Source organism: Macrobrachium nipponense, chromosome 20 (genome assembly GCF_015104395.2).
Source record: "Macrobrachium nipponense isolate FS-2020 chromosome 20, ASM1510439v2, whole genome shotgun sequence".
NCBI lineage: Eukaryota > Metazoa > Arthropoda > Malacostraca > Decapoda > Palaemonidae > Macrobrachium > Macrobrachium nipponense.
Window position 1 is genome coordinate 72,202,614 of NC_061089.1, and position 25,801 is coordinate 72,228,414.

A 25,801-nucleotide genomic window follows, 5' to 3' on the forward strand; every position below is an offset into this window, starting at 1 on the left:
ACAGTTGGAACTAAAAGCTACCCTACTTTCATGGAAAATGCTACTTAAAAAATGAGACCACACAGCATAAATAGAAAACTCATAGTAAGTATGAAACTCCACGGTAAACTGAGGGAATGAACAGCTGATGTAAGAAACTCATGAAACCACTTTTACAGTTACTCACTTCAATCATGGAAACTGAACAAAGCACATGCTAGGAAAATAAAGTAATTGCTATCATCATACTTTGATAGTTTAATATGACCAATGAAGAATTTCAGTGAACAAACTACAAACCTAGACTTATGAAGAAAGACAAGGTGTAAAAGGAACTACAACATGGGAGCTCTTTGAAGATTGGTACAACTCTGCATTCCAGGATCTCCAGATAAACAAACTGCATCACAATGCCAAGCCTTAGGTTCTGTACTGACTATTTTTTTTTCTTTAAGTACAGGATACTGTCATTCTGCACAGACCGATTTTATTTTTATAGAGAAACTCTCATTCTGTGTAGTTCTGCTCATAGGAATCTCTAATAGCGTCAAATAACAGACTGTGTGTCAAAATGCATTGAAATGGCTTCAGATATGAGAGTACTCAGACTGTAAGTTTAAAAATTACAAAATATCAGAATAACTTACGAAACACAATAGGGATTCCTCCTCTTATGGCTCGCTTCCCATCAAATATTGCTTGTTTACTGTAAAATAAAATGAACACTTCATTAATAAAATTAACTTATTTAACTAGCCCATTTAACCTTAAGGTTCTTTCTTAAATAAACATTTTGCTTCTTTCCATTCCATACAAATTTTGCACTGGGAAACATGCATATGTAAAAAAAAATACGTACATGACTTACAAAATTAACATGAGAAACCATTTGAACATATCAAAAACTTTGTCCAAAAGAAAACATTTCTAGCAAAGAAAAGTATACCAATCTGCCCACAGGAGAGCAATTGTACCTTGATACATTCAAGAGATTTAGTTATCTGGTAAACAATTTACCATTGATCAAAAATAAAAACCAGAGTTGTCAGCCAAGGGAAATCAACTGGGAACTTCATGAGGCAACTTGGAGGCCACATTTCCTGAATAATATGTTCAGGGATGTCTTGGAAATACAGACTTCAGTGCCACAGCCTTTTCTATTGTGGAGGCACCTGATTTCAAGATATACAGCTGTATTATCATACACAATTGACTAAACACAGAATCTCCAATTGATCATCCCCCTACATGAATAAACAAACTCCCAAGGAGTATAATGAACTATGTACAGTGGACACCCCGTATTCATGTTCTCCGGATTCGCAGATTTCTCTCTGGAACTTTTCACCGCATTACTCACGGAAAATTCGCCTATTCGCGGTATTTTTCTATGAGAAATATCCACAAATTCCTGGTTTTTTAAATCAATTTCATCATACAATGCACTTTTTGTGATAAAACTATATGAAAAACCAGGCATACAAATTTTTAGTGGGTTTTTCTTGAGTTTCAACTACCAAAATAGGAGGTTTTGAGCATTTTTATAGGGGTTACAACTATTCGTGGGTTCTAACTATTCACGGGAATACGGGGGGGACCACTGTAATGGACAAACTAGCTATCCTTTGTGAGGCTGGGCTGGCAGGGCTTCCTGAGGGTTGATGTACTTGGTCTAAATTAAAGTGTACCATTTTGGGACCCCAAGTCTACCCGACATCTCACATCAGCTTCCTCTTGGGAAAGATTTGGAATGAGATGAACCTAAAAATAAATTCTGCCCTTATTAAAATTAAGGAAGAAAGGGACGTTTACCTGTTAGTCTCTCCCTACCTCTAGCACAAATAGCGTAGATTTGGAATGTGGATTCTTCACCAAATGTCAGTCAAACTAGAGTAACTAATTCTAAGATGTACCAAAATTACTTTTGTTTCTTTCTATAATTCTATACTATTTTAACACGACGCTTTTTTTGTTTTAATTTGTTTGTCAGGTTTCTTATTCCATATATTCTTTGCCATTTATTATAATTCATTTTAATGATGTTAAATAATCTATATGTGATCTTGTTAGTATAACTGCAGCTTTGGCTACTTTATCGGCTCCTTCATTTCCTTTCTGCCTACATTCGGCAATGTCTTCATATCCAGGAGGCAAGAGTGTGGATGCAAGATAAAAATGAATGGCATAGTGATAGGGGGTTCAACATGCTACCTGAGTCACCTGTGTAGGTGTATGAAGTGGTCAGTATTGTTGAAATTCTCTCCATGAGTTCAGCTTTGATCTTGCAGTTTTTTTTTTTTTTTTTTTTTTTTTTTTTTTTTTTTTTTTTTTTTTTTTTTGCCTCTTCTTTCCTTGGGAGCCACACCCTTTTAGGGGAAATAGCTTACAGAAAAAAAAAAAACATTTAGTTGATTTCAGCCCAACATGAATGAAAGGCATAATTTCATCCAAATAAAGAACAAATACAAAGAACAATCAGATCCTTTCCTTACAAATCAATGTCAATTGGAAGGATATATAACCAAGCCTGTTTGGGCAGCCATTCTTACTACCACCCCCACCACAGTAAAAACCTGACTGGGTCTGGCAGCGTTGACAACACCCGATCAGGTTCACCGCCCCAGAATGCAACCCCACTACTTTTTTTGACAATTTTTGTGAGCCATTTCAGGTGGAACATGAGAGTATTCTCGGTAATGGCTGAACCATCCCGGAGCCGAAGCCAAACACTGGAAAGGCAAATGCAACCAGGCGTTCAGTCAGGTGCAGAACAAGATGCTTACCTCATTGCCCACCCAAAAAAAATTCTTCTCTTCACTTAAAACATCTTACGTGCTGCTTCTAGACAAGGCAGCAATAAAAGAATACGCTGTTACCGAATTTCTTTTTCATTCTTTACTTTCATGTTCCTTCAATTCTCAAGATTTTGGCAACTGACCAAAAATTCAGCCATTCATATAATACTGACTATTTCTCTAATAACGTAATGCAAGATCTACAATGAAACTTGTCATCTTCTTGTCAGTCCCTATTTGGGGTCTCTTTTCCTAACGAGCTTTTTCCTTAATGAGCCTTTTCCCACAGCCCGATTCATAATTTTTTTGGCAGATGTTTTACGGGTGGATGCTCTTCCTGACTCTAACCCTCCCAACTTATCTGCGCTTGGGAAAGATAAAGAGAATAGTCATTGCTAAGAATAGCACTGCCAAACTTTAAACAAACTCAGGAGTAACTATGATAAAAATTCTAAGGCTTAATTCCGTTTAAACAAACTCGGGAGTAGACAAAAATTATAAAATGCTAAGTTATTTTTGTACCAAGTTCTTAACTTGGTACAAAAATAACATTTACTCGAATTTATTTTGGCTTCACCTATCATCTCGACTAAGTGTCGTGTGTGTTAAGAGTGAAATAGAGAGAATAACACATTCCTTCTCTACAAATACACAATTTCATGAAAAGGGAACAATATGACTAGCACAAAACTCATGATTCCTAGAGTTGTAGCTTAACAACTGCCTCTTTCAAAAAATACAACTAATAGTATTATGGAGAAATACCTGTACATACCCACTAAATACCTGTTTCATTTTCAACTATGGGGATAAAAAAATTTCTCCAAGACATTAATGGACCATTGATTTATTAACTTCAAATACTTTCTCCTTTCAGTCTCTTCTTATACATGTTGAGTAGAAGTCACATTTACCTTAACTGTAGCCATGTCTTGCTACATAGCTTGTACCTGGTAATTGATTGTATACAGCCCAAGGTACAAGGAAGAAAGAAAAAACACAAGAACATTCACACTAGTAGAATGATACTTCTCTATGCAAAATCTGAATACTAATACAATCCAAAAGTCAAAAGTACAAGAGCCTAAATAAAGTAATTGACTAAGCCATGGTTATACAAAATACATTAACTCACTATTAAGTTAAAAAAAAAAAAAAAAAAAAAAAAAAAAAAAAAAAAAAAAAAAAAAAAAAAAAGCATACTGAATGTCCAAACATCACACTTGAGAAATGCTACAATATCATCTGCACATCCTGACAATACAAGAATAGTGATCACTAGTTTGTACATATAATGCCTTTGTTCTCACAAAATGAAAAAAATTGAGCTGAAAACAACCTTTGTACAGTGTACAAAAGCTGAAGACAACCTACAAAGAGAGCCAACCTAGTAGTTTGGCTAATCACCTTAGAGAATGATTTGTCTTCAAGCTAACCTGACCCTCCTAAGCCCTAGGCATAAGTTAAATATAAAAAACCAAAAAGAATTTGCATGCCATAAATACATTATCTTATATGTACAGTGTTTATCCAAGTTACCACTTGGTGAAGTGGTTCAGTAGTAAAAGCTCAATGATGTACGTAACACAATCTCACAGGCACACAACAAGCCCTTCCTTCCGTAAATGCTTCCATACTCTTAATTGGTGTAACTAAAAATGATCTAAACTACACTTTGAACAATTCCTCCTATAAATGTTTCACTGTGGACAGAAGTCTTAATAATTTCCCAGGATTCTAAACTTCATGCTAGAGGCAATACAGTATATATATTACATGTAATTGAGTTCTGACAAATATGCTATGCAGTGTGGCCTCCTTCAAAATGATAACCTACAAGCAATACATTAATACTGTAGTGAATCTAACAACTGCATCACATAAAGAGCAACTTCAGAAACTAAATGAAAATAAAGGTACAAAAACAGAGAGAGAGATGGGAGAGGGGAGTGTGGTGGTGGGAAGGGTGACGCGAGCCGAGAGAGAGAGATAGAGAGAGAGAGAGAGAGAGAGAGAGAGAGAGAGAGAGAGAGAGAGAGAAATTTTCATTTGTAATCTTAAAGAAAAGCTATCTATAACAATCAACTACATATGCTCAAATTATTCTGTGATGCTCTTTCAGAATTTCAATTTTAACTTCATGAATTAATTTTCCATTCATTAGCATATGAAACTACCATTAACTGCCAACACTTTTACCCCTAATCATCATAAAAGTTAGGGATTTCTTTATTATAATCACTGTTTTAAACACCATCCACTTCCCTACTCAAAATCACAGAGTAAAGTCTCAAAATCACCGAATAAAGTCCAACTTTAAAAAGGATCTTTACGACAGTCTTGGGCGGAATTCCCTCGGTAACCAGGAATTGGAACCCCCAGAGCAACCTTTTTGTGGGTGTGTGATGGACAGGATGAAGTTTTTGCTGAGGGTCATCAGCAGGATGGAGGAGTTGGGGGATGTTGCAAATGATGGAGTGAGGGGAAAGAAAAGTGGTGTAATTATCAACACAATACTACTCAGCTACGGTTACTTGTTAGGATTGCTCTTATTTTTGCCTGTGGGCAAAAACAACATGGGTAGTTAAGAAAAACATACTGATCACATGTGAAAAAATTGTAGTCAGTCTCCACTAACACATGACTTTCAAGATTCAACTGCTGTGAATAATAACTCAGTAACAGGAACTTGTTAATGAGTAATACTGCACTTACATCTGGATGTAACGTTTACTCAATGCTTAGCAATCTTAGGAAATGATAGGAATGCTTATGATGAGTTTACCATGAAATTTCAAGCTTTCTAATTGAAATTTCATCATATACATTCCTATTTGGTTCTAAGATAACAAAGCAAGAATAAACATTCACACTACATTATACTGTACAACATCTATATTGCAACCACATTTTCCACAAATGAAACCATCATCAATATTCAAATTTGTACAAATTTATATTCGTTGACCTTTAAATATTGATGTGTCCATAAATGTATCCACTGCACACAATTCCCATACCTACCTACAGGCTAATGTACATCCCAACATAAATACTAATCTATCGCTTCTACCTACAACATCTAGGGAACTGCAGGATGATTAATCAATACCAAGTCACACCACCCGTATAAAAACCATCACCAAGACACATCCTGGAACATGCAAGTATAATATATTGCTCAACAGACTTACCTAACAAAAAGTTGTTCCTGATTGTTGACACGCCATGATACTACAGTTGCACCTGTCAGAACAATTACATACTATTAAACTCTGTGCATACACAAAAATCAAGACATACTAAACAACTGCTATATAAAATACAAATATGTACATATATGTATATGAGAGTAAATACTCTTCATTCATCAAATGTTTATATTTCTTTCCTCATGGCTAGGCTATATGCATATAAAAAAGCTTAATCCAAAAGTCCACATAGTACTCATGTTCTTAAAAAAAATATATTGATTTTTAAAAAAATTTAATGTACAGTATACTACTGTAATCCTTTGTGTAATATTCAATACATCAACTGAATTTTTGTATAAAAGTTTCAACAGCAAATAAATATCCTTAAGTTACCCATCACAAATAGTTTATACATTTTCTATTACAGCCTAACTCCTTATTAAGACTATCTTGAGCATTTTCCTCCTCTTCCCACCATTATTGCAATTTCCCTCACCCCATCTCACTTGCTAAAGCAACGGAGGGCTCCTGAATCAATAGCAGACGAGGAACTGGGTGGTAAAAAAATGAGGGAACTGCAGCAGGAGCCAGACAGAGGATAAAAACCATGTCACAGACTTCTCTCTCGCTCTGCCCAAACTCGCAAGATGAAGCAACGTCGAGCAAGGGGAAACGATGGAGGAGGAGGCAGAGGCTAGAAATACTGTGCCAGGACACGAATTTTGTGCGTTTGCTATTAGTTTATTTAACGTCTACAATTTCATTAGGCTTGTCAACTTCAGGGATAAAATGAAAAATAGAAAAATATAACTATATACCATCACAAACATCTATAAAAACATTTCCCTATACAAAATTAATAAAAAATTTGCTAAGATAAGCTAAACATCTTATGCATAATTCCCTTTACAACAAAAATTAATTAAGAGTTCTATAAAAAAAATCAGAATGCAGAAAAAGAAGGAAAGAGTTTAAATGACTTCTCTTTTCAGATGACAATGATCTACTTCTTAATATTGTAAGAGTAGATCATTGTCATCTGAAAAGAGAAGTCATTTAAACTCTTTCCTTCTTTTTCTGCATTCTGATTTTTTTATAGAACTCTTAATTAATTTTTGTTGTAAAGGGAATTATGCATAAGATGTTCAGCTTATCTTAGCAAATTTTTTATAAGACACAATTTGGAAATGTGAAGACTTCTAGATTTACACAGAAAATGTGAAAAACATAAAAATGAATCATTCAACTATAAAACCCACTATTTATGGTATTTTAATTAAATTTTTTGACACAAAATACCCTTTTTATATCTTCCAAGAAATTTAGCAAATTTGGTAAAGCTTAGTTTGACAAAAAATACAAAATTATTAAGCCCAAAAACTTAACAAATATCTGAGAAACAAAAAATTGTCAAATTAGCAAATAAAAAAAATAAAAAAAAAAATTTAAAAAATAAAAAACTTTTTCATGAGAAAACCTGACTCAACAACTAAATGCTGTTGTCTGTCACCAAAATAGCACTGCTATTTAATAAACTATTGAAAACTTAGTCGCATACCACATCAACTAACAGCCCTCAAATCAAATAACCATCATTAATATGGTCTAAAATTTACATTTCACCCAATGTTATTTACTACAACCCTGATTATTTTTCAACTAAGCAACTAAAGAGAGAGAGAGCAAGAATGGCAAATTTCTATATTCATTCACTTTACATAAACTGTAACAAACAGTGACCTCAATGGTGAAACATGACCTCAATGTAAAACAGACTGTATGACAACAACCCAAGGTTGAACAAAATTTATACCGTATATGGGCAAAGTTCTAAAAATTTATACTGTAATATGGGTGTCCAAACTAATTCTAACAATCTTCTTCAGCATGTGCCAGAAAAAGTCATCTATGAGCAGGTAACGACATACCTATCCTCATCCACAGAAATAGTTATCATCAGTGCACAAATGGACAAATATTTGGAGGATACAGGAATTTGGTACAGTATGCTAAAATCTAGATGATCAAAGTTTGACAACTTTCCTACAATATTCAAGTTACTAGATGCATAAGGAGTTTGCACCAGGAATTACAGATACAAAGGAGGGTTCCTTCATAAACTACATATGATAATACTATTCCTTAGGCGTGATCACTTTTTCATTGTATATACTCAAATAACAAAGACCTAAAAGATACTGCTTGCCATCTGACAAGCCTTGAAGCTGTTGGGGAAATAATAAACAGTTAGAAGCTTTTTTCATTCTATTGTGGTCTCAAGGAACCCAGCAAAATATAAGTGGTGGAAAAAAGTTATCTTGAAGATTACTTTCCCAGCTGCTGCCACACACACACACACACACACAAATAACTGTCCATCAAGGAGCATGTATACCATCTGTCTGAAAGCAAAAGGGTGACATGAGCTGTTACTACTAAGACAGCACTTCAATGTTGCATCTCTGCCGGGACAAAAATACTAGTTCCAATGAAGGGGTTGGCCACTGTAAGACTTGAATTCATTTATATTTGTTTATTTGCCTCCATAGTCTACAAAGAATGTTCTTTCACAAGGATCTTAATGAGGCTCTTTACAGAATAATAGAAGTATATGGGACGAACAGGCAAAGCTGGAAATTTCCAGAGAAGTACCAAGAATAATAACCTTATTAATCATACCACTTGTGGATACCATATTACAACCTTTCATATTACCTGACTTTCAGACCCTATAATTTTTGCTTTGCTGGCATTCACTTTGCCCTCTTATCCTTCAATCTGTTCTTTTTGACATATGTTTATTAAGTCTTCCAGTTCTTTTTTTAACAATTACATAAGCTTGAATGTCACCCATTTGATTTCTAACCAGACTCAGTGCAGAACAAGTCTTTCTCACAACTATCGGGAATTTCAGTTTACCTCCTGCTATTATTAATTGCCGCATACACCAATTTTCTCAAGTTTCTAGATTGATATCTCAATCTTCTGGAATTTTCCTGTTAGAGTAGATTAAGTGGTTTATATGTAATACAAATCTTTAAACCTTGTGATTCTTCAACATACATCTTAGAATTTAACTCCACACAAAATTCTAATCTGATGCACGTCCAGGAATAAAATGAATGAAATTATACAGTGCTAAGATTGAACAGCAAACAAACATGAGCAAGTAAATTAACCATATCCTCGACAACCATGACTAACTTGGGACTGAGTTAAAATAATAAAAGCCTATGTATATATCAAGAAATTAAGGCAAAACATAAATTGTACAGAAGTGACACGAAGCCTTATAAAATTTCCCAAAAGCAAAAATAAAACTAATCAAAATTCAAGGCATATAACACTTTTAAAAAGGCACATATTTTTCACCTTCTAATTCAACAAAGAATTGGCTCTCAGACTTGAAAGGGATAATTCACCATATCTAATATAATTCACACATCACTTTATACTGAAATGGGCCAAATACTACACTATAAACAGGCGTTCAAAGGCATACACAAAACATTATGCTAACTCATTCTAACCTTTCCACCATTACCTTACACCATCATCAACATGCCATAAAAACTCCTGTCTTAACCTTTAAACTTAAGAAGACAAATCCAATTATTTCAAGAGGAAGTTACACAAAAACTCTTAAGATTACTTGTTCCAACAGAGCCCAAATTACACTGCTGCAAGACAAAACTGGTGTGGAACTTTACTACAGAGAACTTAAACTTGAAAATAACCTCAGCATTTGAAAGATATGTTTTCTTTCATATCTGTTGACATTATATACATGAAAAATGACTAACAAAAATCTACAAAATATTGGCAAAGGTGGTCAGGCCATAAAAAAATCAATCCAAAGATTTTCTCATTTATGATAATAAAGTCAGCCCATAACAAAAACTATCCAAGCATTTTCCCATTTATTATAATAAAAAGTACTTATAATTCTGAAAGTAGGCCTGATATTGCAAATACATATAAAAAGTAATTCTTATTCTGTAAATAGGCTTGATATTGCAAATAGTGTGTAGATAACATATTAAGTAAAGGGAGCCCTCACTTATAACAATGCAAACTATATGTAAAACTAATTTACTTCAACATGTTTGGGTAACTCCTTAACCCACACTGTATTCTGGAAATTAAGATATAAAATAATCACCATATACTCTATTCTATAGCCTCTACAATTTAGTTTCTATAGTGCAGTAACCTAACTGTCTGATCTCTAACTTAAGAAAAAGCAAATAATTCAAAACTGTATTTGAGTTAGCCTCAAGTTTTCTTGGTCTAACTTAGTACACCATAAATATATATCTAAATAAACCAAGTTTACAATCCTTAAACAAATATCTCTTACCTTCCATTGTTTTATTAATAAGAAAAAAACAAAAAACTTAACTAAACCAAAAAAAGTTAATGGTACATGAATTCCAAGCTAACTGAAATAATTATAACTTTAATACTTTACAAGTATTAAAAATGCTTTGTTGGAATTTGGCTTGCAGCTGAACCATCTGTGAAAGGTTTAAAACACGGAATTTGGTCTTTCAAAGAATATCAATTTCAGCATATGATACTGAACAGCAAATTAACTATCCTTTGATTGAGGTCTTTCAAAGAATATAGGAAATTTCAGCCTTTAATTGAGGTCTTTCAGAAAATATAAATTTCTGCCAATGAAAACCATCAAGAAGTTAATTACCCTTTGAATTAAGTCTTTAAAATATCAATTGCAGAATAAGATATTCATTTTCCTTTAGATGAGGACTTAAAAGAATATAAATTCCAGCCTAATATGAGAAGCAAGTACTAGTAGTTTAATATATATTGAATTTGGTATTTCAAGCACTACAACAATTTCAAGCTAATGATAACCAAAAACTAATTAAATATCCTCCACTTTCCCAGCTGCCTGTTTTTTTCTTGAGAATGATTTGCTATAATTACAAAAGAATAGAGCAAAAGCTGTTCGAAAAATGAATAAGTAGTAACAGTTCAAAGTGCAACACGCCTTACGCCCTTTACATTAATTGCACGGAGGTGAACTTGCCCCATTTACTTCTCCAAGGACAATCTGAATGTTAACTTTCAGCATTTGAATCTCCTTGAATGACAAGCACAGAACCCAGACATACAGACAGACAGACAGGCACAGACACAGACAGGAGAGCATTGGGCAGGATCCTGTGGGAAGATTTATGAAGATCCTTTTTATAACCTTTAAGGGTGAATGACCACCAGGGGCATGGTAGGGGGAACACGATGCCCACAGACCCTCCTCATCATCCCCCCCTTTCCACAGCCCCTCTCCCCCCCTTCGCATCCACATCCCACCCATCGGACGAGGCCCCCAGAGGCCAGCCCCCCGACCTGGGGAAAAAAATAGCTCTCCCTCGGCCTTTATTCGCTCGTAATTCGCCTCCCACGAGATGTTGAAATATGAGCTAAGTGTCTCCGAAATCCTTGGGCGATTTCGCATCGAACTGCAGCATGCAGATCGCAGCCAGATTTTGCGTTTTTCGGTATTTCCTTTGTTTCGTCGAGCCGGGGACTCTGCGTTTACAAAAAACTCGCCACACCAGACCAAAATCACGCGCGGGCGTCTCAGGGGGATTTCCAACGCGTTTGCGCCTTTCCGGAGGACAACATTCCCGCGATTTAACAAAACCCGCGTTGTCTGTGCATAAATCAGGCAGATTTGACGTTTCCCGTCCAGATATCACAGCGAAATGTCACTTACCGTGTAAATTGACAGTGCAAGTGGTGTTGTTGCCGCGGTCGAGCACCACGACACTCGTCGCTGGCACCGCCATCTCAGCTACTGAGCCTGAGCTGTCTGCTGCACCCTTTTCCCGCCTCTGCTCGCGATTGGAAATAATTAAAACATTAAAATCTTCGACAAAACCTTATTATTTTCACATAACTAAAATTAAAATAACTAACGATATCGATTTATGACCTTAAAATATTTTATGACGTATTCATAATTGAATTATTTCGAAGAATGGAACTCAATCGCAAACTCGTTTTTTTACGCGAGATTTTGCGCTGAGCTGAAAACTTGACATTATCTGACAGCAGCCGACAGACTTCCCTGTTGCCGATCTTAGCAATCCAAGGTAGTACTTTTTAAAAAATATTTCTTTATTTACAATTTCTTCACGATGCTTTCTGAATATGCTGATCGGCTTTTGTCTGAGCAACTCTTATTTAGAACCGTTTTATATATTCTTTAGAGAAATGCTGGTGACAGAGAGGTGTCTAAGATAAATGACGTAACGTCATAAAAGGATCTTTAAACGGATTTACAGAGGCATTATTGATATTGAATCCTTGGTAACACACATGCACATACAACCAAACAATATTATATATATATATATATATATATATATATATATATATATATATATATATATATAAGGGTTGTAAGCCACAACATTCAAATAAACGATGTACATTTTCAAATACAATCTATTAACGACAAAACAAAGGGATTAATAGTATATAAACCTTTTAAGTAAAAACGTACAATGAATACGGTATAAAAACGTAAGCTAAGATTTTTATTTTCAAATTGATGTATGTATTATATATTGCACATTTTCTCATCAACATACACCATCTGAAAATGAACAGTTTCAGTTCGTTAAAATGAATATTTTAGAATAATGTCGCTTATCGTCACTTCACAAATCATGCATGAATATATTCTGAAACATTTATCTTGGCAGTGTTTAAAGATGTCAAGAATACTGTAAGGGATGTAAGCCTTAAGAGAATGGCTGATTATGAGAATCTTGAGGAATGGAATTCCTAATAGAACGGTTTATTAAAATTGACCTTGGAGGAATAATGGTAGACAGTGGGTTGTTCACTATAGAAATAAACTAGCATGACTAACAGTTACTCATCAAATAGGAGACACCAACAACTTTTCTTCCCACATAGACTGGGTATTATCTGCGGCTTGAAAAGTTGAACGTTGAAGGATTAGTTGCTACGGTTTCAAAAAACTCAAGACGAAGAAATTCCTGTACTTAGTCATCTGCTAGGCTAATAACTGACCTCCACAGCTTCCGCCAGGTATTGACACCAAAATTAGGTCAATTAGTGTGTCAGCTAGTTGGAGTAATCTGGCTTATGTCTTCTGAGAGACATATGGATGAAGAGGAAATTCTAGAAACAGATGCGTACTTAGACCTATCTATGGCCCCTTTTAGGCTTATAAAAGAACACGCCTTTTGAAGGGAGTACAAACTGGAGTAGGGCTTTCAAGAAGAATATTTTGAACTTGAAAGTGAAAACAACCTAAAATATATATGTACACCTTCAGCTGAAACAGACAGAACTTGAGCATTACAAACAAAAGACAAAGAACTATTGAAGGATTTGAGGTCGTAAATCAGGCCTTCATGGCATTGTTCTCTTCTGAATGGAACAACCAAGATGTGTGAGTATGTATATAATATTCATATAATATATTAAGTATATATATATATTATATATATAGATATATATATATATATATATATATATATAGTGTGTGTGTGTGAGAGAGAGAGAGAGAGAGAGAGAGAGAGAGAGAGAAGCATACTATTTCTGTTTCCGGGATATAAGGCCACATAGGATGATCAATTCCAATTTAGACCAGGTTTTGAATAGGCGCCGTCTTCCTTTTCATATCCTCACCGGCACCATTCAAAATGGGACAACAGCTTGCTTTAGTCAAGAGCATGGATAAGGAAAAGCTGACTTTTCGCCCTTCCAAGAAATTCTTTCGGTATTTTGATTGAATAAATTTATCTTTTGTTGTCGTTTTATGGGTTAAGATATGACTTTATAAAGAATCTAAGTCTTATTTTCAAGGTATTGCTTATAATCGTTCAAGGTATTTTTTTTTTAATTCATGGTCAAGTATTTTTATGTACAAGATGGCTAGTAATATACACACATACATATACGTGTATATTATATATATATATATATACGTATATATATATATATATATATATATATATATATATATATAATCACCAGACATCTTCTCGATTGTGACAATGCCTTGAGAATAAGTCTTAATACCAGAGAGAGAGAGAGAGAATTTTAGGCTTACGCAATCTTTAAAAGTATAAACGTAAAAGTATTGCTGAAAATAAAATATCGTACGTGGTTGAATGCGATAAAAACCTTCAAGTTTAAAATAATATAAATATTAACATCGTAACGATCTCAAATCTCTACACAAAAAAGCCAGCAGCTAGATATTTGTAGTAGTATCTATACGAGAAACTTCGTTCTGGCAGTTCATAAATGATTCGCTGATGTCTAGGTCCGTCCCTTACGTCGCTCCTGATTGGCTGTTAATAAGCCAGTCACAGGAGCTGGGAACTCGTCTCAGTCTCTCTCGAGAGTTCACATGGGTAGGATCCAAGTTCCATTTCTCCTGAGGGATACGTCTTTCAAAAGTATACCTCAGGAGAGTTGGAACATACGTCCTGCCTATGTGAACTCTCTCGTGAGACCGAGAGTTTCCAGCCGTGATTGGCTTATCAACAGCCAATCAGGAGCGTCGTAAGGGACTGGCCTATAGACATCAAATGCACGGTTGATGTGAATCTACTTCCATAGTTAAAATGACAGAGAGGACATTTGAAAAAAAAGAAAAACCTGGTTAGGGTGGACGTATTCATGCAAGTGCCATTTTTAAACTTGACCGCGTCGAAAGTATATACCCGATGACTTTGCAAACGGAGTTTATGATTATACCAAAGCTTATTGTTATAATACTCAGTCAGCCAGATCAAAGTTCAAGGTAGCCACGAGGTAGAGCACCTTCCTTTTATGTATGTATGTATACACACAACTATATTGTATTTATGTATATATATCTACGTGTCTATGTACATATAATGTCTGTATGTATTCACGTATGTTTTTTCTTTTGTATGTATGTATGTATACACACAATTAATTATATTTATGTATTTATATCTACATGTATATATACATATAATGTCTGTATGTATTCACGTATGGTTTTTCTTTTGTATGTATGTATGTATACACACAATTATATTGTATAAATGTATATATCTATGTATATATATAATGTATGAATGTATATATATATATATATATATATATATATATATATATATATATATATAGGTTAGAGAGAGAGAGAGAGAGAGGGCTGGATAGTAGTACTATCAACTAACATTCATGCTATTTCATACTATTTCCCAGGAGGACTTAATAAGACGAAGAACTTCAGACGAAAAATCACAGATTTTATATACGGGAATAAGACCAGCTTAAGATGAATTTATTTTCACGACTTGACCCTGCAAAACGACAGGCTTGAGAGAGAGAGAGAGAGACAGAGACAGAGAGTTTAGTTGAATATAGAATGTAGGCCAAAGGGCCCAGCACTGGGACCTTTTAGGTCATTCAGCTGGAAAGGAAACTGAGAGAGAGAAAGAGAGAGATTAACAAGCCTAGAAGATGTTGTTGCTGAAAGATTAAATTGGCTTCATCTTTCATCTAGTGGTTCGATAAAGTAATCATTAATAAACCAAGACAAAAAATTAGCTGGTTTCAGAAATAATAATAATAATAATGACCCGTCGCTTCTTGGAGGTTTATAAGATCCAGCACATACTTAAGCCTTCACTCTTTATGTCAGTTGTATCTTCATGTTTCTTATGTTAATTCTTTAATTCTAGCATTCCCTTATTCTGCCATCTAGTCACTTCTATGGCCTTTCTCTTCTACATCCCCAGAAACCTATGAATTATACGCTCTTCAGATTTATCTATATACTCTCTTATTCTCCCTACAAGACCAGTACACCTATTTTTCAGTTAAATTTTTCTGTCCGCCCTCAGATCTTAAAAATTACTGAGGCTAGAGTGCTGCAAATTGGCATGTTGATCATCCATTCTCCAATCATCAAACAAACCAAATTGCAGCCCTCTAGTCCAGGTAGTTTTTTTTATATTCTAATTAAGGTTAAAGTTAGCCATCGTAGGTCCCAACAACATAGACCACCACCAGACAGTGGCTGAGTTTCATGGGCAGTGGCTGAGGTCACCACTTGACAGAAAACTCGAATTTTTTAGAAATTTAATTCTCGCTCCTCACTCCACAGACATTTCGTTAAGAATATCAGAGGCGGCAAACTTTTTCAATGCATATTTAACCACAATACCTCGCTTCCATGAAGGAGATTTTTTGGCGACCCAACTGTTTATTCACACAATCAAACTTCTCTCCTCCTCCTCCTCCTCCTCCTCTCCTCCTCCCTCGGTTCCCAAACATAAGTAGCTTGTTTGTTTGTATGGTGTTTTTACGTTGCATGGAACCAGTGGTTATTCAGCAACGGGACCAACGGCTTTACGTGACTTCCGAACCACGTCGAGAGTGAACTTCTGTCACCAGAAATACGCAATCTCTAACTCCTCAATGGCATGCCCGAGAATCGAACTCGCGGCCACCGAGGTGGCAGGCCAAGACCATACCGATCACGCCACTGAGGCGCTCCATAAGTAACGTCTCTCCTTTCTATCTTCTTTCTTTTTAATTTCCTCTACTTTCTAATTCACCAGTTCCCTACACACTTTCTTTCTGCATTTCCCCTATTCCTTAATCATTCTTCTGCTCTCCTTATCTCATCCTTTCTCTTACATTCATTACTCGACTTTCTACCTTCTTTGTGTTTTCGTGAACCTCCTCAACTTCTCAACTTTCTCTTCTCACTCTCTCTTACTTTCCAGCCCTTTCACTACAGGACCTTGGACGTAACTTTGTTATCTAAAGGTCCGATGTCACCTGTCAGGAGCCAAGAGGTTAACTAATTCGTTCGCGTCTTGCAACGTGTTATGTTATGGTTAAGAGGCACTGAATTATTCAGTATTTTGTTTGTTTTGTTTGTACGGTGTTTTTACGTCGCACGGAACCAGTGGTTATTCAGCAACGGGACCAACGGCTTTACGTGACTTCCGAACCACGTCGAGAGTGAACTTTTATCACCAGAAATACACATCTCTCACCCCTCAATGGCATGTCCGAGAATCGAACTCGCTGCCACCGAGGTGGCAGGCCAAGACCATACGGACCACGCCACTGAGGCGCTAATCCTCCAGTCAAATTTCTTGCTTATTAGGATTAGTGATGACGTACATTTTTTCTTTTGCTTGCAAACACAAACAAACAAACGAACTCACATGCCTATGCTTGCGTATGTATGTGCAAGCAAGAGAGAAACTGGTGCTTTATCTAAGTGAATTTGATTATAATGGCATAAATGAATGACTATTATCACGAAAACCCCATCTTTTGGTGATATATGATGGTAAAAGTTTAAACGGACAATATATATATATATATATATATATATATATATATATATATATATGTATGTATGTGTGTGTGTGTGTGTGTGTGTGTGTGTGTTGTATGTATATATACGTATGTACACAAATGAAGTCTGTGTAATATTATGGACCCTATGAACTCATTGTTAAGAGTTCTCCTATGAAAGCCAATGACTCACTGACGAATGATATAATACACGCATTGTTACAATCCATCCCTAGTATCAGAATCAATATCTAAGTTAATAGTAACCAATGTCTTCTGTGCTAGAACGGTTTAAGCTTCGCTGGAACTTGCGCACTGTCAGGAATTATTGATTGAATATGTGTTTAACTTCTTTCGTGCTTTTAATCGGAATTAAACGACTTTCAGTCTAAGTTACATGTTTGGTTAGATTAAGGGGTTAAATTGCCTATTGCGCCGCAGGGTATCTAAAATGATTTTTGCAAAAGTCTGCTAAATTGAACTAAAATACCTGGTGCTTTTTTATGTAAATATCGCCTTTAATATTTTCAAAACTTCAACAGACAACGATAATGTAACATAATGATAATGGATAATATAACATAAGGATAATGTAACACAACAGAATTCATTCTCAATGCTCTACTATAACCCAACACCTGTATATGCAAAATATCCACACAAGACCTGCACAAACCTCGTCGACAATTTGACAAACACTTTGCTGTTCATCCTGATCTTTTCTTTTACGAAGGCATGAATTACTTAGTAACTCCTGACTAACCTTCTAAATTATTGCAGCCTTCTGTAGACAAGTTATACGACAAATTTCACCTCTGCTCCATCAATATTTGATGCGAGGTCGGCTTCGCTAATTGGTGGGACAGATATCAACCTGCCTACCGTTGGACACTTGTCAATACTGCATGCTGCAGGCATGACGCACAATATATATATATATATATATATATATATATATATATATATATATATATATATATATATTTAAGCGAATACCATAAGAAAATGATAGGCAGAAATCCAAGCGCTTTCGTCTTGACTAAGACATGTCCTAGTAAAGACGAACGAAAGCGCTTGGATTTCTGCCTATCATTTTCCTATGGTATTCGCTTATTCAATGAAGTGACAGAAAAGGCGGTATTTATATACCAAGAAACCCGCCTTTTCTGTAACTAACTTTTCTCATTCATTACTATACCTGAAGATAGAGACAGTCGTCTCTGAAATATAGTAGTACTTACTTTCTATATGTTTGGCGTTTTGGATGGGCTCCTTTTATTAGATGGAGTTCTGTTGTAACAGCAACATTTTTATCAGTCATATATATAAAATATATGTTATATATATATATATATATATAAATATATATTGACATGTGGGTAGCTCTGATGGAGAGAGGCGCCTCAGTCAAACCTGGATCTCTGGGTTTCTCGGCTAAGCCCGTAAAGGGAACAATTCTTTTAAAATTGACCTCCAGGTTCGCCCTGAGGAACACCCGAAGATGGGAATGCCAGTAGGTCACAGAGCTCCACAGAATGAGGTGCACTGTAGGCATTACCTAAAAGGGTCTTTGCACCGTCCCATCGGCCCCTATAGCTGCAACTTTTTATCCTCTCTAACAATTGTTTCATGTGCAACTGCTTTGAGGTTTTCCTCCTGTTACACCTTCCAGACCTTCTTAGTTTCCCTTCCAGCGCTGAATGACTTCATAGGTCCCAGCACTTGGCCATAATTCTATATTTATTGCAAGTTTACCTGGACAACCCAGTGACCGACCTTGGTGTGACTGAAGAAGCGGAAATCTCAAAGAGTATTGAAACATAATGATGTACCTTATCACTGAGATGACTACCTCAACAAGATGACGAGGTTATCTACTCGAGAACTAGGTTATAAAGTGACGAGTGACTACACCTGCTATCTACCACATATAAGGCAATGAAACAGCTGTGGCAAAGGTGAGACTGAGACAGGTGTTTGAGAACGCCACACACAGACACACACAAGAAATGGTACGAGTCAGGACTAAGGTATTTGTAACATTTCCTTGATTCGTCGACAAGCAGGGCCAAAACGGATCCTGCTCTAAGGTTAACGTACAAACGACTAAGTTGTCATTTCTAGCTTTTTTTTTTTAGCCTCCACGCCCACTACCATGATGCTCTGGAATCATCGTCTCTCTTCGTATACACTGACCCTTAGAACCGTTTTCGCTTTCAACAGAGAGATCTAAGGCTGGGATTGTTGTTGCCCAAAGATTCCGTAAAGCTATCTTTTTAACTTATCAAAAATGAATTACTCAGTATATATATATATATATATATATATATATATATATATATATATATATATATATACTATATAATTTGTCAGTCTGTCACATAACATATAGCTACATCTTAAAATGCTGACCCACAACTAAACCCACCATGGCTGAGTGGACATTGTCCAAAGTCATTCTGCTTCCGCCCCCAAAAGCCATAGGCTCGAACCCGTATCAGTTATATATATATATATATATATATATATATATATATATATATATATAATATATATATATATATATATGCTCGTGAGTATATCGCATACTTATGCATGTGCATCCTGTATACACGCATTCCAAGAACCATTTTAAAGCAGGAAAATAAGAACGGCTAGACTGCTGAGTAATGTTACGGCTGAAAAAAAAGAGTAATTAGCCGACAAAGACTATTTATTTACTCTTGCAACAGACACCAAGACGACCTTTGAGGTTGAATGTAAAACAAAAAATAAATAAAAAAAAATAAACCGCATGCTTGCTCGCATTTGAGGTTTAGCCTCATTTACATAAACCCTTAGTAAACCAAAAGGGGGTTCGAGAGGCTGTTGATAGTTGTTAAAAGGCAGTCTGACCAGACCACAGATTTGTACATCTTAATGAATACATAGATAAATAAAACAGCTTATGTAATGGACAATTTCTTGCTGGTCTGGTTTCATGTTGATGACGAAGAAATGACTTTGCCGAAATGCAAAATGAATAATCAAGTAAATAATGAAATAAATACATAAACAAACGAATAAATAGGTAAATAAATGAATAAACAAATAAATAGATTAGTTAAACAAATAAATGAATACAGTTAGAAATTGGTCACGCTCTCCTTCCCGTACCGAAACGATGGCAATGCAATGACCAGTTTCAGTGTACGGCGAATTACGTCAAGACTTGATAAATATTAGTTAGAGTAGCTTACACGCTAAAGGCAACAGGTGAGCGGCCAGAGAAAGCTAAAATGCTTATGTGTAATGATAACTTCATTGCTGATGTATGAATGGAGTTGTCTACTACTGAAGAGAGATTAAATACCTGACATCGCCAGTTGACAACTATGATCGACCGCAGGCGGTGAGATGTAGCAAAAGTGAGAGAGAGATATTTTGAAATGGAACGAGAGAGAGAGAGAGTACTTTGAAATGGAACATTTATACAATACCGCGTCTTCAGTCTCAGAGAGAGAGAGAGAGAGAGAGAGAGACGAATACTGGTGAATTATTTCTAATATTTTTCTGGATTCGCTTTCCACCGGAAAGCTTGAAATTCGAAAGTAAGGAAGCGAATGAAGAAATTTCCCTTTAACTGTGTTGGATTTAAACCCGAGCTGGGTTAGAATACCGAGCTGTTATTGCAGTTAAGTCACGTGCAACACGAAAGAATGTCAGCGTGTTACCAAAGCAACGTCTTGTGCGACTTCCAGTCACTGATGACTACGTATATACTTGCTTGAAAGAAAGTGTCGAAGGTTTCTATTAATTTTCTTAATGAGGGCTGGCAGAGCCTGGGGTGGAATTGGTGCTCTACTTTTCTAGGTTCTAAAATAGTTTGTTCTAGGAGTATTTCCCTTCGATCATAGAAGAGAGATGAGAGAGGTCCGAGAGGAGAGAGAGAGAGAGCTTGCAAGCAGACGATGCAATGAGCAAAACTTCACTGGATGATGAAAGACTTGGGTCATCAGTTGAGGATATATATCTTTATCCTCTCTCTCTCTCTCTCTCTCTCTCTCTCTCTTCTCTCTCTCTCTCTCTCTCTCTCCGAGTGTCTGTCGTCATTGTTTCATTACTTGGGAGACCAACAGACCTCAGTCTCTCCACCGCCAAAAAAAAAAAAAAAAAAAAGAATGGGGGGTGGAATCCACACACACAATATGCAATATATCATCATCAACTGTCACCTACTCTGAAATCAACGCAACTCTGCCAACGGGATAGATTCGATAGAACACCATGTTTTTCTTCTCTGCTTGCGTCTGCTTGCGTGCATGAAGACTAAATCAAAGAAGGGATGAATACTTAAAGAGTATACAGTCACGGCTAAGAACGTCTTTCTTGACCGCGAGAACACTAATACAAACATACATTATTATTGTTGAGAATGCTGTGGAAAACCAGAACCCTGAACATCATTATTACAAAAATAAATAAGTGTATTTGGCATTCTGTTCAGTTTCGCTGACCTAAGCAGATAATCAAGTATCAATTAGTTGATTGAGTGTTGTGAATCACAGCCATGGTGGATGAACTATGGGTCTAGCAATCTCATCCTAAAATATCTACCGAAAACCACTAGGCTATAGGGGTCTGGAACCACCCTTTCAGAAGCTTAAGCATATAAAAAATATCTCCAGAAATATTTTCCGGATGACTAACACCAAGTTTTTTTTCTGGGGGGGGGAGGGGGGGGGGGGAGGGGGGAGCGTTTCTTATGCAAGCTTCAGCTCACACTCACGCATCCAAACGCATGCAACACTAATATACATCGTCTGCAACTCATGAACCTCACGCTAGCTAACGTAGGACGAATGGGGCGGAGTTACTATTTACATCATCCAGCTATCGTAGGACGACCGTGGGCCTTCCATTTACATCATCTAGCCACCGTTGGACGAAAGGGGGGCGGGGGGTGGGGGCGGCCATCCATTGACATCATTTAGCTACAATAGGACGAACGGGGATGGGACCTTTCACTGACATCATCTAAGTATCGCTGGACGAAGGGGGGCGGTTTTTTCACTGGAATCATCTACCTATCGTTGGAGAAAAGGGGAACTTTCACTAACATCATCCGGCTATCGTAGGACGAATGGGGGACTTTCATTGACATCATCTAGGTATCGTAGGACGAATGGGGGGGGACTTTCATTGACATCATCTGGCTATCGTCGGATGAATGGGGGACATTCATTGACGTCATCTGGCTATCGTCGGATGAATGGGGCCCTTTCATTGACATCATCTGGCTATCGTCGGATGAATGGGGGACTTTCATTGACACCATCTGGCTATCGTCGGATGAATGGGGGACTTTCACTGACATCATCTGGCTATCGTCGGATGAATGGGGGACTTTCATTGACATCATCTGGCTATCGTCGGATGAACGAGGGACTTTCATTGACATCATCTGGCTATCGTCGGATGAATGGGGGACTTTCATTGACATCATCTGGCTATCGTCGGATGAACGGGGGACTTTCACTGACATCATCTGGCTATCGTGGGACGAACGGGGGACTTTCATTGACATCATCTGGCTATCGTGGGACGAACGGGGACTTTAATTGACATATAGCTATCGTAGGACGGACAGGGGACTTTCACTGACATCATCTGGCTATCGTGGGACGAACGGGGGAAGGGGGGGCGGGGGACCTTTCACCGACATGTAGTAATCGTAGATTAGGGATGGGGGGTGGGGAGGGGGGGGGGGGCGGAGTGTCCTTTCACTAACATCATCAAGTTAATCGTAGGACGATCACCCCGATTCTATAGCAGTGCGTTTTATCGGGAAGGGCGGGAGAAACAAGAAGCCAGGAAGGACCTGGTAAGGCTGTTATACGGTCAGGGCAGCAGCAGCAGTGAGATCACTCTGGATTAATCCCAGCGCAACAGCTGTACGGTTAACCAGACGCACAGCTGCAAAAACCGGCGCTCGATTGTTACTCTCTCTCTCTTTATTCATTCTTTTTTTTTTTTCACTCTTCGTCGTACTCTTACAATTCATCTCCACGTCTTGCTTTGGATGATCTCTTTGGCCTCCGATGTCCTTTTGTCTCTCTCTCTCTCTCTCTCTCTCTCTCTCTCTCTCTCTCTCTCATGACATACTTTTGGAAAATCATAACAAACATCTGGAGAACTGACCCTTTTTAGGCACTATCAGAATCCATATACATTTCCTAATGTCTTCCATGTTCATATTTGCGAAGGTACTGCCTGCCCGTTATTAGTATAATAAAATTGTACTTGTAAAGGACAGTAAACAAAGAGAGCACGTAGTACACATACACTATGTCTATATGCACACACACACATATATACATATATATATATATATATATATATATATATATATTATAGTATATATTAATATATATATATATATAATGTGTGTGTGTGTGTGTTCATACGTAAGAGTAAATGTTAGTGTTCAGTTTTGCGTAAATCAAAATTCCCCCTCCCCCCAAAAAAAATATTTAGTGAACAAAGGCATTCAAGCAAAATAATCCAGTCATTTTCAGAGTTTTCTTGTAAGTATAATGATCAAAGTTCACACAGGCGATTTTTTTCTTCCAACTGAAAAAAAAACAAAATCCAACTACAGCTGTTATGTTACGACCTAGTGTTACGCTACAGTCCGTTCGAAAGGAAGAGAACGCAACCTGTCATTAACACCTTTACACTACTGTATTATGTCATCGTTATGTCAAGAGGTTATTGAACGCTGCCGACCTTTACCTTCATGGAACAGTGTATACAAATAAACTCTCTGGATTATTCTTTCAGATAATGCACCAGAGTTAGACTTTTGCAACAGTGTAGGAAAAAAAATAAATCTCCATTTTCTACGACATATTCGTTTTTTATTTTACTGATGAGCCATTTTTTTTTCTAAATTTATCGGAAAATTGGCAGTGGTCGATTCTACGTTCCTCAAATGTTTCTCATGAGTTATCAATTCCATACTTTCAAAGCAACTTATCCGCGAAGATAAATTCTATATATTCAGCAAAAAAAAACTTAAATCAATAAATAAATAAAAATTAATATATAAATAAAACAATAAAAACTCCTCAAGGAATGATTCTATCAGATTCATTCCTTGGAAATAGTACATATATTCAGCAAGATTCTCCACGGGGATTACTCTCATATATCAATTTTCTTTTCTTTTATTTTTTTTTAAATTAACCCTACAGCATTTCTCCACACTACTGATTTTACACAGTAAAAGCGATCTCATCCCCCCCCCCCCCCCCACCACCAACCCCTCAGCAAATACAAACTTTAAAAATTCACTCATTCGAAACAGTTGAATTTTTAACTCAAAAGTTTCATCAAAATTTCGGATCCATTTGCATTGAATTTTTTTATTGTAATTTTTGAGATGTTTAAATACTTTTTTTTTTTTTTTTTTTTTTTTTTTTTTTTTTAGTCGACTAGACAAGGAGATATGGAAAACTAATAATTTTCTGGAATATTCTTCTTCCCTACTTCTGAGTAATTCTTAGCAGGGAGTTCAGGCAATAATACGTACCTAATAGAGAGACAATGAATATATATATATATATATATATATATATATATATATATATATATATATATATATATATGTGTGTGTGTGTGTGTGTGTGTGTGTGTGTATTACGTCTTTTTATCACAGTCTCATTATTTTCTAAAGTTCCTGGTAAAGATCACAGAGGAACTTACACACACACACACACACACACACCACACACATATATATATATATATATATATATATATATATATATATATATATATATATATGTGTGTGTGTGTGTATAACAGAATCACGAAAGTTTGGAACGTGATAAATCCATAAATAAAGGTCTAAGCCACGAAGGAAAAATAAACAACGGAATTTCTGCAAGGTCTTTCGACTCGACGTCCTTTACTCAGCAGGACGTCGAGTCGAAAGATCTTGCAGAAACTCCGTTGTTTATTTTTCCTTCGTGGCTTATACCTTTATATATATATATATATATATATATATATATATATATATATATATATATATTATATATATATGTGTGTGTATGTGTGTGTGTATCAATATAAAATCATACCAAAACCTGTGAGCGAAAAATGCACACGGAAATATACTAACCTTACACCAAACTGCTAAAGCAGCGACCGCCAGCACTATTATCCAAACTTTCCGGGCCATTTATTCGAAGCCCAAAATTTCCTTTCCAACTGTTCACTCTCGGTTTAAAGAGAACATCACCTGTTCTATAATATATCCTTTATCAGTTACCCTTTCTCATTATTAAGTCTCTCCAATGAGTTCAGAAACTGCGGGGACTCGCTGCTGTTCGTTGATGCCTTGTTCCGAATACAATCCTATCTTAATTCCTATCTTATCTAGGAAAGTGATGATGTATCTAGATGCTATCTTAAAAAAAG

General features: G+C 36.2%; 1 protein-coding gene across 1 annotated transcript in view; it reads right to left on the minus strand.

Moving 5' to 3' along the window:
- Nucleotides 1-25,716, minus strand: part of LOC135195046 (uncharacterized) — a 45,976-nt gene extending 20,260 nt beyond the window's left edge. Inside the window, exons 1-4 of the mRNA XM_064221376.1 lie at nucleotides 25,503-25,716; nucleotides 11,712-11,829; nucleotides 5,969-6,020; nucleotides 627-685 (exon numbers count right to left, since the gene is read on the minus strand). Coding sequence (XP_064077446.1) covers nucleotides 627-685; nucleotides 5,969-6,020; nucleotides 11,712-11,829; nucleotides 25,503-25,562 — 289 coding nt within the window. The 5' untranslated portion in view covers nucleotides 25,563-25,716. The remainder of the gene's footprint in view (nucleotides 1-626; nucleotides 686-5,968; nucleotides 6,021-11,711; nucleotides 11,830-25,502) is intronic.
- Nucleotides 25,717-25,801: the final 85 nt, after the last annotated feature.